Here is a 14,234-nt window from a genome sequence, read left to right on the forward strand (position 1 = left end):
AAGGAGTGAATGGTGAGCGTCATTCAGCTTTAATGACCTATTACTGCACAATATCATGTAAGTTGGGGGTTTGCTTATGTATCTTGACTAATGTGGCAATAATCTTGACACTTCTTTTAACAGCACAATACGAGATATAACTTTTACAGGAAAAATCAATACACATAAATGAATAAAATAAATATATACCAAAAAAAAAAGATAAAAATAATAAAACCTTACTAAGCAGCTTTTCTGATCTGTCCTTGCAAACCAGTGCACAACACACTGACTGAACCAAAAGGCAGTTTTACAGTGTAGTTTATTATGTAATAATGGGATTCTATGCAATGAACACAAAAACATGTGTCTAATGTCATCCTCTATACACCAAGCACCAAGTACAATGTGAATATAACTGATCCATGCATGTAGATGCAAGAATATATCTAAAGATCAAAGGCTGGTTTCACAGACTTTGGTTAGCACTAATCTTGGACTACCTTACGGTAAGTATGTGCTAATCAGTCTCTGAAACCATGCATATAAGATTAATTGATTAATCATGCAGGTTAGCTTTTAACAGTTGTGAGCTAAACAAAATATACCACATCTTAAATCTACAAAAAAAAAAAAAAAAAAAAACTGCATTTGTTTTGGCATTTTAGGGCTTCATGCTAAAAGAAAAATGTTGATAATATGAGAATCTTCATTTGTCAAGCATCCTAAATGCAGGACATACCTGTAAAAATGACTGCTACATAGGTCCTTGTAATATCTATGTGATATTACAACAGCCCTATTTAATCCACATGACAAAAGGCTCTCTAAGTTCCTGCCAAGCCTCCCTATCAGACTCGCCCTATTTCTATATCTAGCCTCTCCATCTTGTTTTCTGCCTTTCTATCTCTATTTCTCATTTCATTTGATGGTCACCACTTTGAGAGCTATGTCTCTAGACCTTTTTACTTGTTTTCAGCTCTTGAACAGTTGCAGATTTCAAGTTAACTGTAACATCTGATAAGCAACTTGAACCGCAACTGTTTAAGAGCTGAAAACAAGTACAAATGTCTAATTAAGCAGAATATTAGTTCAATTAAGAGTCTAGTTAAGTAATTGAGAGCGGCTGGAATGAAAACCAGCAGACACAGGGGGTCCCCAGGACCGAGTTTGAGAACCCCCTACTATATCTTACCAGCTCCTATGTAGCTCCAATGCAACAGTATAATACTGTTTGGTTTTCTTACTTGAGTGACCATAGCCTTATCTAACCTAATTACTCCTTTAGGATATACTAACCTGCATGAAAATGATGTAGCAAACATTCAGAATATTTAGTTTATTATTCCTTGTATTTGTATTAATGGGGCACAATCAGATCTAAATTATTCTACCACCTTATTCACATGCTCTATGCTCTTCCTTCACAACAACAGACAGTACATAGTGTGCCCACAATGTTGCTGTTCAACCACTCACTTTCCACATGCAACCAGCTTTTGTTTTCGAACGTAACAAAATTGTGAAGAAACAGCAAGGTCCATGCAATACTTTAATTGGTTTATCATTACATTTATAATTGGGTACTGAAAAGGTTTTGCACATTCATAAAACAGTACAATATTCTTGTTTATAGATTCAATTACATTTATAAAATATACCAGTATTTAAATACATTCATAAATACATAAATAAATAAATAAATATGAATAAGTGTAAATGATCATATGTTGTAATAAAGTACTATTTACTGTAATTTAAGCATAATGTTGGGGTATGTATTGATTACAGTACAAAAAGCTCTCTCTAATTTCATGAATCACAAATCTTAGTTGTCACATAATATTTTATAAACCAATACATGGTCCACGATTTAGAAAAGGTCATACAAATAGTAACTATAATCTTGAAGTTCTATTTTATGAGTAATGAATGGCCATATCATAAATGTATTTATGCTACAGAATTGACTGGAAATGCTTTGCAGAGTGCAATGCAAGTATATGACCCTTAAAAGAAAAATAATGTGAAATGGCAGATTTATTCAGTAACTGATGTGCAGTTTGTGCCACTTAAATAAAGCTCTAAACAAGGTTTTGAACCGAGTGCATATATTATATATATATATATATATATATATATATATATATATATATATATATATATAAATATATATATATATAAACCATTATGTGAAATCCCACCCTTCCCCTACCCCCCGCCTTTTGTTTAATTCTCTTATTTATATATTGAAATTTACACAAGTGATGTATCAGCAATTCCACAGACAACATTCCAGCACACATTGACAAACTGGTAGATTTCTTGCTGCTAAGACTACCTGTACAAATTAAATGGATTATGGCTGTCTGATACACAGCTGACATGTCTCAATGGGGCTCCCCTTAAAAAGAACTTACCCATAGGGTACAAAGAGTGCAATATAGGACAATGCGGGTGGGATGAAATGAGGTGGTGCTCTACCAAGGCAACACGAAGACAGTCCGGCAGTTTAGTCATGTCCCTTACATTTCAAAGTTTTTATGTGGTACAACAGTGTCCGCATATAGGAACACCTCTTAAGAGAACACTTTGCCTACGGGAACACCCTTGTGGTGAAACAGATTTTTTCCATTGTAAATGCTCCGCCTAAAAAGAACAGGAACTTCACTAAAAAGAAAACATTTTGGCACCGCTAGAGATTCGTATACAACTGATACAGTACTGTTTTGTAATCTGATAACTCATCACCATCAAACTTAAATTCAAATGGTTTATTTAATCTTTTCAAATGTGACCTTTCATCGTGAGAGTGTCTTGATTGTTTTTTTAAATATTTCCAGAACCGCCACCAGATCACTGCCTCGTTTTGTATTCTGATTTTCACGAGTGCACCTCATCATTACAAAATGGCATGTAAACAAACAGGAAATTGTTCGAGCTCCTGAAAAAAAAACCTGAAATCAGACACGAGCCACCGAGCAATTTGGCGTTTTCAGTTCAGTTCATGTGATTATTCTGTTAAATAATTTCTGTGCATGTTTTGAATATTGATCCTCTACAGGTTTTCATAATTAATCTACAGCTGCGGCTGCTGCATTTTCTAACGTGTTACTTTAGTTTGACAGCTAGTTTATTACGTTAGTTTGTCTGTTACTATATTAGTATAGTTTATTAACATACACTTGCCTATTGCTTTTCTCTTACTTGTTCTGTTCATTTTATATGAACGTGTGTAATGACAAGCAATAAGCATTTATTTATTGATTGATTTATATTGTGTCTGGCGATCAACTCAGGCTTAACAAGAGGACACTTAGCTTGCTTCCCGAGGGGTGTTCTCTTAGCCGAAGACTACTATGTATTAAAATAAATCATTACGTATCGGGTGATAGAGCTGGATTTTAGGTTTCTATCTATGTATCTATCTATCTAAATCAATAGATGTTTCTTTATGTCTAATTATCTATGTATGTCCTATGTTGCCAACAATCTTCTAATCTACCAAAAGTTAAATCTGATAATAAGATCAGAATGAAATAATACAAAAAAGCAGTAACTGGTGTAAACCTTCTCCCTTAACTTAAGAGAAGACACTTGGTCCCGGAGTTATGAAAAAAATAACACTTGATAAAACTTTATTTTACAATATCTCATGATGGCTGGGTATCCTCAGTCAACCATGGTAGGGCACCACTGACTGATCATTTGGCACTTCATTAATCTTGGGTTTCTAGGCACAATGTGAAAGAGTCAGTTTGGTCAAACCTTCCCCATGCATTTTGTATAACAGTTTGAACTCCGTTGGAAGCTGGTGGGACTCCTGCCATTTGGTAGTGAACTTGGTTCCCTTCTTGTCGTAGTAGTGGTAAGGCAGGTCTTTCCCTGTGTTGGGGTCCCACCCGAATGGCCAGAATCCGTACAGATGGATCTCCTCACACATTGAAGAGGCCAACGTGTACATAAGAATGCCAGTACTTAGACGTTTAGGAGCTAAGTGTTTGGTCTTCCAGTACCTGTGAAACATCGGACACTCTCGTTAGGTCAGACGAACAAAATTGTGCACAGCATTTGTAATGGTTTGAAATGTATTTTCAATCCTCAATTCTTTTTTTAAATCAATTAGTAGCAAAATAAACCCATCTCATAATATACTGTAGCTCTTACAAGGTAATTAGAGTGCAAATAGCATATTCGAGTATGCAAGTATTCTACTTTTTACTGCTCTGTAACACAATTTTAACTGCAAGTAAAGATGACAAAAATAAAGCCAACTACAATTATAGTGAACTTAAACTATATTTAATTGTTTTTTTAATTTTATTTTATTCACTTTACTGCCCTTTGGTCATACTGTTATTATAATGTAATCACATTTACATCTGCTTTTCACACAACAAATTCTGGTACGATGCAAAAGAATAGTTATTATCTTTATAATAGACATTCATGCAAGGAAATAGGTTTAATACTGAGGTCTCTTAAACCCAGTAAGGAAATCAATTACAGCAAGTCTACATCATGCCTTAACTTATTTATTTTGTTTGTATTTAAAACCTGCCAAGTGATATATTTTAATAAGATTGCAGTGGTGTATCCTCCAGTATCTGTGACATTGAAAACCTTTTTGTCAATAAGATCAATCCCTTTGAATTTAAACAGTGATCACTTAGAGCAGGGGATAAACTAGGATTAGTTTAGGTCCTTTTTTAATTTTTGTAAGAAATTACTCATAGCTTTGTTCAGAAGTTAACCGGAAAATGAATGTATGTCATTGCTTTCAATGCTTTCTGGTGTCATGTCATATTGGAACACTCTTATTAAAATCAAAGGGCACACACATACTTTTAAAAATTAGAAATATAAGGTAATAGTTCTACACTGTGAGTTAGAGGAACTGGAGGGTTATAATGTCACAGCTTCAATAAACTACATCCGTTCTGATTAACATGGCAACCATTTCAGCAGCATTGATGTACTTACAAATGCAGATGTGTCATTACAAACAAAATTACTTTGTGAGTTAATAATGTAATTACAGTGTTAATATCCCTGTAACTGTGTAGTTGCACTAATATTATAAATGCATCATCATGTAATAATTAATTAGGCAAAACATTCTCCCTGATTTCAAACACTTACAACACAATATTCTTTATAGGGCAATAACCTAGCTGTTATCATTCACTTGTTTAGTATTGGCCTTTTGACTTACTAATATCACTCCCTCAGTAATAAATTGAATTTGTGGTCGCTACTTTCAGTTACACTGTGCAACAGTAACTCTGAAATAGATTCAAACACTTAAGCGCATTATAGAGAGCTGGTAGTTAAGGTTTTTTGCAGACCCATCGCAAACATGATATAAAAGAAAAGGGAGGAAAGGGAGTGGCTCTTACCTATTAACATGCTGCATTATATTTCCTGGCCAAGCCAACTTCACTTTTAACTGTCCCTTGTGCTCCACGAAGAAATCTACCAGGGTTCTGGTAACTGTTGCAGATGTATGAAAGAAAAAAGCAGGGATCCAAAGAATGGCCCCATCCAGCTTTTTCAGGCTAAGGAAAAAGTTATTGCGGTCTTGGATGGTAAGAAGGTTGTTATAGTACTTTTCAAGGATACTAGGGTTAAAGGTTGTGAGGTTTGTCTTCCTTCCAACGTCTTTTTGGAAAACCTCAGTTGGGGCAAAGTTGCAACGGAAAACAAAATCGGCTTTATCTATTTCAGATCCGCACTTGCTTCCCGTGAGGATCCCACTGTTTCCTACCACAGCACAGACATTGTAATGCTTGTTCATTACCGGCGATGCATCAGGAAGCAGTGATTTAAAGTTATTGCTAATGGAAAACACGTATTTATGGCTGGAATAGTCATAGTGCATCAGCTGTCCAACTCGAATTCCGCCCTTGGTCAAAGTGAAGTTTTTTGCCACATCAATGTAGTGAAGAATTTCTTTCCTAAAACAAAATGTATATAAAGATATGTATAAATGTAGAGTTTTACTCATGTTATAATTATAATTATTATATATATATATATACGAATGACTATCATTCACCTTAAGCAAAAAATTATTATTAACACACAATGGGCTTGATTCATCAGCAGATTTGCTTCAGAAAAACACATTCTATAAAGTTAACAAGCCAGAAATAAACAACTCAGACATTTAATGTTGGGGCTTGTAGATAGTCTTAATATGTTTGTAATTTATTAAATTTTCTTACAGAAAACAAAAAACCCTACGGAAAGAAAATCTTGTATTGCCTCATTCATTAGCCAAATAAAATTGCTGGCACTGACCAGAAACCTTAAATTTCCAGATGTAATTGGTCTGAAACAGCTAATTTTGGAAAAGTGGAAATACAAAATTGGACTGTGGCTGATGTAATGGAATAATGGAGCTTTACAATGAGTGCTGTCATGCTAAGAGCACTCTCACACACTTAGAATTGACCACATTGCATACTTTGCATAAGGTTTATCTGTAGTGTTTTGTTATGACTTGTTCTAGACCTTTTTATACAAATGGTTTCTGTTTCTTTTTCAGTGTGTGCGTGCTGTCTAAAATGGAAGGTGATGCCTTACCTCCCTTCTCACTGCGACCCCTAAATTGTCTACTCCACAATTACTGTAAAATGGGGCAGGGCACTGGGTTTACATTAGAGATGTAAGAGCACCTCTCAGTCTGGGAAGCAATCGCTTATAAACCTGAAGCAGTAAATACAAATGTAAATCTGCTGGTTTTAAAATAAAGCACTCAATCTGAAACATTTGTGCGTCTTTCTCTTTAAAAGTTGGGAGTCTCTGAACTTGTTTGGATAATCATTGTAGTTATGTGCATGTTGCTCTTCACCATTCCATTCAAAACATTAAAGTGCAATATTGGACCAACAGAACCAATTAGAATAATTGCGAACACAATATAAATGTAAAATATCAATGAAGATGGCATTTGAAGCTATCAATTCTTAAAAGTTCTGACATTATTACTGGAGGAGCATTGGGATGCAGCCACGTGGAGGTTTCACCACAGCTAGTGCTTGACAGTGGGTGCTCCCTGGTAGCAGAAAGCATGCAATGAAATCTTTATTGATATTTGAGATTTTCCAATCCCATAAGATTAATACTAATACCAATCAATGCCCCCCAACACCTATGACTGTGAGAACTCAACATATGGGACACTTACATACATACTGATATAAGGATTTAAACTGTCTTTTGATGTGGGGGGGTCAATACTGCAAAGCACAGGGTAATCAACATGTTCACTGAAGTTCTGTTATTTCTAGTCACTTTTTCACTAGGGTAGATTTCAGAAAATGTACTGTATGTCTTTCTTAAATTCAAGTGAAGTCACTGTATAAACTCATTTATTATGAAAATATTTGTACCATCATTGGTGTAATATACGTGTTTTAGTGTCCTTTGACTATTTGTGAATTTGAGTTGACCATCAAAAACAGCAAACGTTGTCATGTTGTTGTCTAAATTTAACTATAAGTGACTGGATTCATACAAAATGGCCTCACCTTTGCTGTAAAAAAGCAGTTCTATTAAATTTCCATTTAGATGTCTTGTCTTGCAGTTCGTCATTTAGAGCATTTGTGAGTGGTATGAAAGAAGGGTCCAGAAACTTCATTGCAAACTGTGACCTGAAAAAAAGAGTCCATTTATTTTCAATTAGAAAGGAATGGTAACACTGAAAGACAGCTGTTAAGTGCAGTTCTAATCAATGGCCCCAGCTTAATGCAATCATTTTAAAAGCCAATTAATTCACTCATTTAAAATGTAGGCCTCATTTTAAAATGCCATTTGTTATTATTCCCTCTGTTCTTCCCAACACACTGTTCCTCTGACAGATATTAGCCTATTATAAATACACTTAAAGGCACGGTTCCCAGTACAATTTCAGTTTAGCATGTGAACTGCACATCAATTCATACATTTTGCAGGTTTTATTAAGTATATTCTGAAATATTATTTGTTTATCTAAGGTAAGCATTGCAATGTCTCCAACAGCACACAAACATCGTTAAGTCTTTTTTACATACTGAATGGTTATGCATTGCACACTGTGATGCTGCATAAATATTTTCTGATCTGTTCTTTTGTTATTAATGTATTTTTAGGCGCACATTTTTCCTATCCTTCGGTCCATTCTATATTCTCCTACAAAATGTCTTCCTCTGGTAAAGGTGTAAATAAATGTTGAACATTTACGTGCGGGTGCTGTAAATCAGCACCCTGAACAGCTATCTATACTAACAATGGCGTCAATGCAATGCACTAAACTGCAGGCCACTGAGAATGTGTATTAGCTCACGTTATGCACAGAATCAACACGCAATAAAAGCCATTGGGTACTATTTGTGTGTGTGTGTGTGTGTGTGTCTATATGTGTGTATGTGTGTGATATATATATATATATATATATATATATATATATATATATATATATATATATATATATATATAAACTAAACTAAAAAAAAAAAAAAAAAACACTGTATAATTTTGCGGTAAAACGGTTTTGTGGTAAACGTGTCAGTAATGTTGATTTATTTTCCCAATACAGCATTCACCCGGGAATGTAAACAATAATTGTACTCTATATTTTAACTACAGTTTAATAGCAAAAGACCATTAAAAAAAGGTTGTATACATAAATAACGTTAATTTAACAGAAAGCACGTAAACATGCAAACAAAATGGTAGGGTCTGGCAGTTATAATATATATCATAAAATGTTTTAAATACTTAATCGTCATGATTACAATTCCTATTTCAAGCTATATTTTGAACAACGCAGCAGAAAGCAAGGCGCGTGCGCCACTAGATATGCCTGTTATATTCTGAAGGCCTCTTGGATTCTATGATGTAAGACTTGTTTCAAGCAATTATCATAATTATCAAATTATCAGTTTTTTTTTTTTCAAAGCTAATGATTGCAAGTAATAAATAAATACTATCAACGGCAACCAAAGCAATCACTGCATTGCATGAGCATGCTGAAAACATCCGGTTAAATACACATTGTAGATAAACATGCATACTTACCGAAATCCAGCATGAAACATATACATTCGAGGACCCCCTGGTCGTGCATACTTTTGGGTAGTGAAGATATTATCTCTCTTGATTGACACGTAGCTGATTAAGGATAAAATAAGCAAAGCGACACTTAACATTACCAAACCCAGCGCGTTAGCTATGCGGACCATCTTGGCTTATTCTCATTACCGAGACAATACAGCTCAGAAAGAAACAAACTGCACATCCAATAATCGTAAAATAATAATACTAATAATAAAAACCCTAAAAAACATGAAGGCGGTGCTTAAAATATACACCTGCAGCTGGGTTTCTGAAGAATTAAAAATGGAGGGATTGTATGAGCTGCAGTTATTGAAATGGCAGCTGGTTGCGTTGGTGATACGTCTTTGCTCAGATGCACCCTCATTCTCGTGCACGGCTCCAGACAGAGCTGCCATCCCTTCTCACATCCTGCATGATAAATGTGATTGGAATAATGCTTCCGTTCGATTCAAGCCACTGGATTTAATTAATTAATTAACTCACTCCGCCAGATATTTAAAGGAGACATAATCTTTCACTAAAAAAAAGTATAACAGATGCAGTTTTCTTGTACAGCAATGAGTTACATGGTGCATACATGTGCATGTATATTATTGCGTGTAGAATATATTACCAGTGTTGAGGTCGCTTTCCTGTATACATAAACATTAATCAGTATGCGTGCATCCCACAGTCCCTTAGCTGGTGAATCTCCTGCAATTGTCTCTCCCCCTCTCCCCTCCCCGCATGCAAGAGGTCTCCTTACTTTGCTATCACCCCTGTAAAAACTAGCATTGCATTTTTGTATGTAATGTTTGCAAACAGACTCAATGGTAAAATTAAGTCAGTCTGCAACCTTCTAACACTGTGTGACTCCCTCACCCAGCCCCCAGCCACTACCGACATGGGTCGCAAACAAGTACTTTATGATAACGCATTCATATATATATATATATATATATATATATATATATATATATATATATATATATATTTTTTTTGTTCAACTAAGCCAACTGCTTAATTAAATAACAAGAACGTTAGAACGTCTTGAAGGTGTTATAGTAAATACGCATTTCATATTTAAAAAAAAAAAAAAAAAACTTGCACCATAAGCTACTAGTTTGCATGCTTTCTGTTTAAGACGTTTGCAGTGTATTTGCAGTCAAAGCATTTTACTGGATACAAAGCATGCGAGTCATGAAGTAAAGCAGATAGTTGGTTACAACAGTGTAATGACCTGTACAAGACCACATGGAATGCTTTCTAGACGATGTTTATCTGTCAATTTTGCACACTTGAGACCTACATTTTTATCCCATGCTACAGTGGTAGGTGCACGTCACAAATCTTTCTATATATCTGGAGAATCGCTATGCAATTGTAATTCAACTTGGTATTGACATTATTTGTCGTTTAATTCATTGACAATATACGATTCTGGAGATATATGGGGACTTCTGTCTGTCTGTAAAACAAACGCAATATATAAAACAACTAAAAGGGAATTATCGCTACAGGAACCATCTCCCTACACAAACTAAATACATTTGTGAATTGAATCCCTACCCTAAAATTGTAGCAATTATCCTGGTTAAACATGCAGTGAAAACAGTCTTAGTTCACTTTCCCTAGATATCCACACAACCACAAATCTCCACACTGGTACACAAACAACAGAACAGCAGAGAACAAAGAAATTAGATTTTTAGACATGTGGCTAAAGTTAACTGGTAATGTTATCACCTGGCCACATGCAGCACTTGAAGTTTCAATTAGGCTGGGAGGGAAGTCTAACCTCCCAGCCATGCCATATCTAGCATACACTTTGTTTTTACAAAATTATGCAAATGCTATATTGTCAAACAAAACCAAAACATATTTTATTTGTAAAACTCACCACAAATACACGATTCACAGGGGCAGGACTCAGCCCTGCCACAGTCACACTTACATTTTGTACACGTGTCAGAATAACTGCTTATCCGGTTATCATGAAGCTTGGTATTAATATTATTTAACTCATGCTATTGAGAGCATCAGATTCTGGGGATATAGTGAGTTGTCACTTTGTAAATTCATCCATCTGTCTGTATTTACATTTATTTACATATACCTTGAGAATCTCTTTTTATATTATGATTAAACATTGTATTTCTTACAGTATTCTTACAATTCTGTACATACGGTTGATATTTGGCATAATCATCAACATACTGATAGCTTTAATATTGGGGGATGTATGTTACTGACATAGCATTTGTAGGAGAATCACTAATCATCATTTTTCTCCTGTTAAATATTTTTTGCTGCTTTGCTTGTATTTTATATTTCAGTTTGGACTATACTGATACTTCAAAGAGAACACTATAGAGGCAAACATCACTGCTTCTGTGCAACGCTTTCTGGTACAAAGTTACTTTGTGTGCTGTAGTTTCACTCTAAGGCTGTGATATATCACACAATACATGATTAGATGTGAACTACTACACAGGAAGTAATAAAATACCAGAGAAAAAAAAAAACAGCTTTCTGACATTGTGCAGTTTGCCTTTTAGCAACTGTCATGGCTAGTTCTCTTAAGACAAGTGAACCTTGATGCAGCATGTGAATAATAAACAATTACTTTATTCTGTACATATATGCCCCATTTCTTTGATATGATTGAGCTTCTTAAAGTAGGAGGAGTCAGTCTGGGGGAAATTTCCTGAAATTGATAGGTTTTATAGGACACCAACATTTGTAAGCATACTGCTTTATTGTTAGTATTTAAATTCATGGCATGTAAACAATGACTGCCTACTACAATAGAAAATTAGCTTGAGCTGTGATTCACAGCTATCATCAATCTGAGCAACCAGGCTCTCTTAACTCACTTCTTAAATGAGTATGTAGTCTCACTAGCACTGTCCTTTCTGGTCAAGCTGCCACACATTCCCTCTGATGTGTCATATTGAAACTACATATACTTTTATTTCTGACACAGATCATCATTTTATTCCTACAGTAAATCTCAATCCACTGGTCCTTTAGCTTTCCATCCCAGGGTTCATGAGGCTTTAAAAGGAGGACTAACCAAGCAGTGGACACTTCTGTTTCTTCTATCCACCTCTGTTTCTTCTTCTTTGTAAACTTGGTCAATTTTCCAATGTACCCTGGGGCATTTTTAGCACAGCAACTCCATTGCTCCTGATTGCCCCAGCCATAGCTTGCACAAGAAGTCTTCTTTTCTGAGGTTCTGCACACAAAAATCTTGGTTTTGGATTTTCCTCTCTTTCTCAGTCCCAGAGGTATCTTCTTTCCAGTAATACCCACTTCCATAACAGAATAGCTTCTTCATCGATTCATTCTTCTCATCTACTTTGTTCCTGTGTTGCTTAGTTCCACTCCTGAATTCATATAGACACTGTGCATTCTTCTTCTCCCCCATCTTTCACATCACCAGCAGGACTCTAATGCACTCTGTGTCTGCAGGCTATTTCTCTGTTGATGTTTTTTGAAGATTCACAAGGTTTCAGGGTCCAGTGAAAGGTCCTGTGTTTGTTCCAACCAGACCTCTTGAATATATATTTATTTGGTGTGTTTTTTTTTAATTTAAGAACACAGAAAAGTTTGTCAAGAAACATTTTTTCAATTGAATTGAATTGAAGTTCATTGGAGTAAGTTGTATTTTATTTTTATTTTTTTTTTAATTTTCAAGTGGAACACCATAAGAGTAATAAATAATCTATTGAAATTCATTTTAATTTTCAGACTGTTTTTAATATTGATCCAAACAGCCTTTCAATTTATAGTCTTATCTTATACAAATGCCACCAACTGGCTCTCAGAGACTACTCTATTTAATGTACTCTGGAAAGCAATACAAATGTTTAGATCCTATTAATGGATCCCACGTTTTTTGGAGTGATAGTAGGATCATAAAATAGCATATAAAATTGCTGCAGGAAAGAGCAGTTAAATTGTAGTTTCATTAAAGTGATTTTATTTGACTGTGAAAATGTGCAGTTGCCTAAGCCTCAATGTGTGGATTTATTAAGGTCTTCACACTAACAGGTGCAATTAAAACTATTTTTTCCAAAAGAAAAAATGTAATTGTTATGGACACATGGACAGTTCATTAAACTTGGTTGTTTCTTGCACGTTTTGTAATATTCAGTTATTCATTAAGCATTATTTGCAAACACGATGATGCATTTTATCTTAATTGTCTAATGGATTCTGTGGTTTCTATCATGACTGCAGCTGCAAACAGCAGCTGGAGCAAAGTTAATCAACATGACGACTCCTGGTCAGAAGTTGACAGACTAGTGATAGGTTGCCATGTTGTTCTCATGAGTATGCAACAGATTTATCTGGCAATTGGCAGCCATTTCTACAATGTTTTAAAATGGTGTGGTATCATCACTGCAGGTAGTCATAGCTACAGTATATTCAATGGAATGGACAATGCAGCAGCTCCACAGAAACACGTGTGTGTTCTCTGAGAGAATATCCTTTCACCTATAAGTGAAGTGGTGGAGAAGCCCCCTCCAGTCGTACGTCTAGGGCTTCTCTCCAAAGATCCTCTGAGCCTTTTGAGAGATCAGCTTGTTTTAATACTAGCTATTTGAAATGGGTGTACATGATAAACATGATCAAGTATTCCCCAGAAACCTGCCTGCAATTAAACTCACTTTGTTCTGTGGGACCTGCTGTCTGTGGCATGTTGATTGCAATGGTGTTTCTCCAGATGGTTGGGCTGCTCTTATTCTTTGCTCAATGTAATGGTCATGGGACCAGACTGCATTGTGTAGTGGCGTCTTATTAATGCATTACTAGCTGTAATAAGATTTCTGTTGGAAGCAATGCAAGTAGTAGTGGCTATTGGGGGGCGAGATAAGCTTTTCCTAACTTGTTGCGTTAAAGGCTTTTATCACATCACTTGCTACTGGCATCAATTTTAATCTTATATCTAGGCATGTCTTTCAATTGTAAGATGCCTGCCTGGAGCTTTCCTTGTGAAAAAGTATTTGTAATGCTATTCCTCACCCATTCTTTCAATTCTGGAACTCTATGCAAATGATTTGCCCCTGTGATCTCATTATAACAGTTGGGAATGTCGAAATGCTGAGATAATTTAACTTGTGGTCTTGGCATCACATTTTTTCCTAATCTTTAATATTCAGAGGGTG

The 14,234-nt window shown here is 35.3% G+C and overlaps 1 protein-coding gene across 1 annotated transcript; it reads right to left on the reverse strand.

The window, feature by feature from the left end:
• Nucleotides 1-2,875: 2,875 nt before the first annotated feature.
• LOC121328618 (sia-alpha-2,3-Gal-beta-1,4-GlcNAc-R:alpha 2,8-sialyltransferase) lies at nt 2,876-9,476 on the reverse strand. Its single transcript, XM_041273463.1, has 4 exons — nt 9,043-9,476; nt 7,515-7,637; nt 5,379-5,936; nt 2,876-3,995 (listed from the first exon to the last, which is right to left on the reverse strand). The coding sequence occupies exons 1-4, from the start codon at nt 9,204-9,206 to the stop codon at nt 3,713-3,715; spliced, it is 1,128 nt and encodes a 375-aa protein (XP_041129397.1). The 5' UTR covers nt 9,207-9,476; the 3' UTR covers nt 2,876-3,712.
• Between the last annotated feature and the right edge of the window lie 4,758 nt (nt 9,477-14,234).

This window comes from Polyodon spathula, chromosome 2, assembly GCF_017654505.1.
Source record: "Polyodon spathula isolate WHYD16114869_AA chromosome 2, ASM1765450v1, whole genome shotgun sequence".
In the NCBI taxonomy this organism is placed as follows: Eukaryota; Metazoa; Chordata; class Actinopteri; order Acipenseriformes; family Polyodontidae; genus Polyodon; species Polyodon spathula.

Coding starts and splice junctions, on each gene's coding strand:
- LOC121328618 (XM_041273463.1), bottom strand. CDS start 9,206: ATGGTCCGCATAGCTAACGCGCTGGGTTTGGTAATGTTAAGTGTCGCT. Junction 7,638..9,042: donor ATGTTTCATGCTGGATTTCG/GTAAGTATGCAT, acceptor TCTTTTTTTCAG/GTCACAGTTTGCAATGAAGT. Junction 5,937..7,514: donor ACTGCTTTTTTACAGCAAAG/GTGAGGCCATTT, acceptor ATTTTGTTTTAG/GAAAGAAATTCTTCACTACA.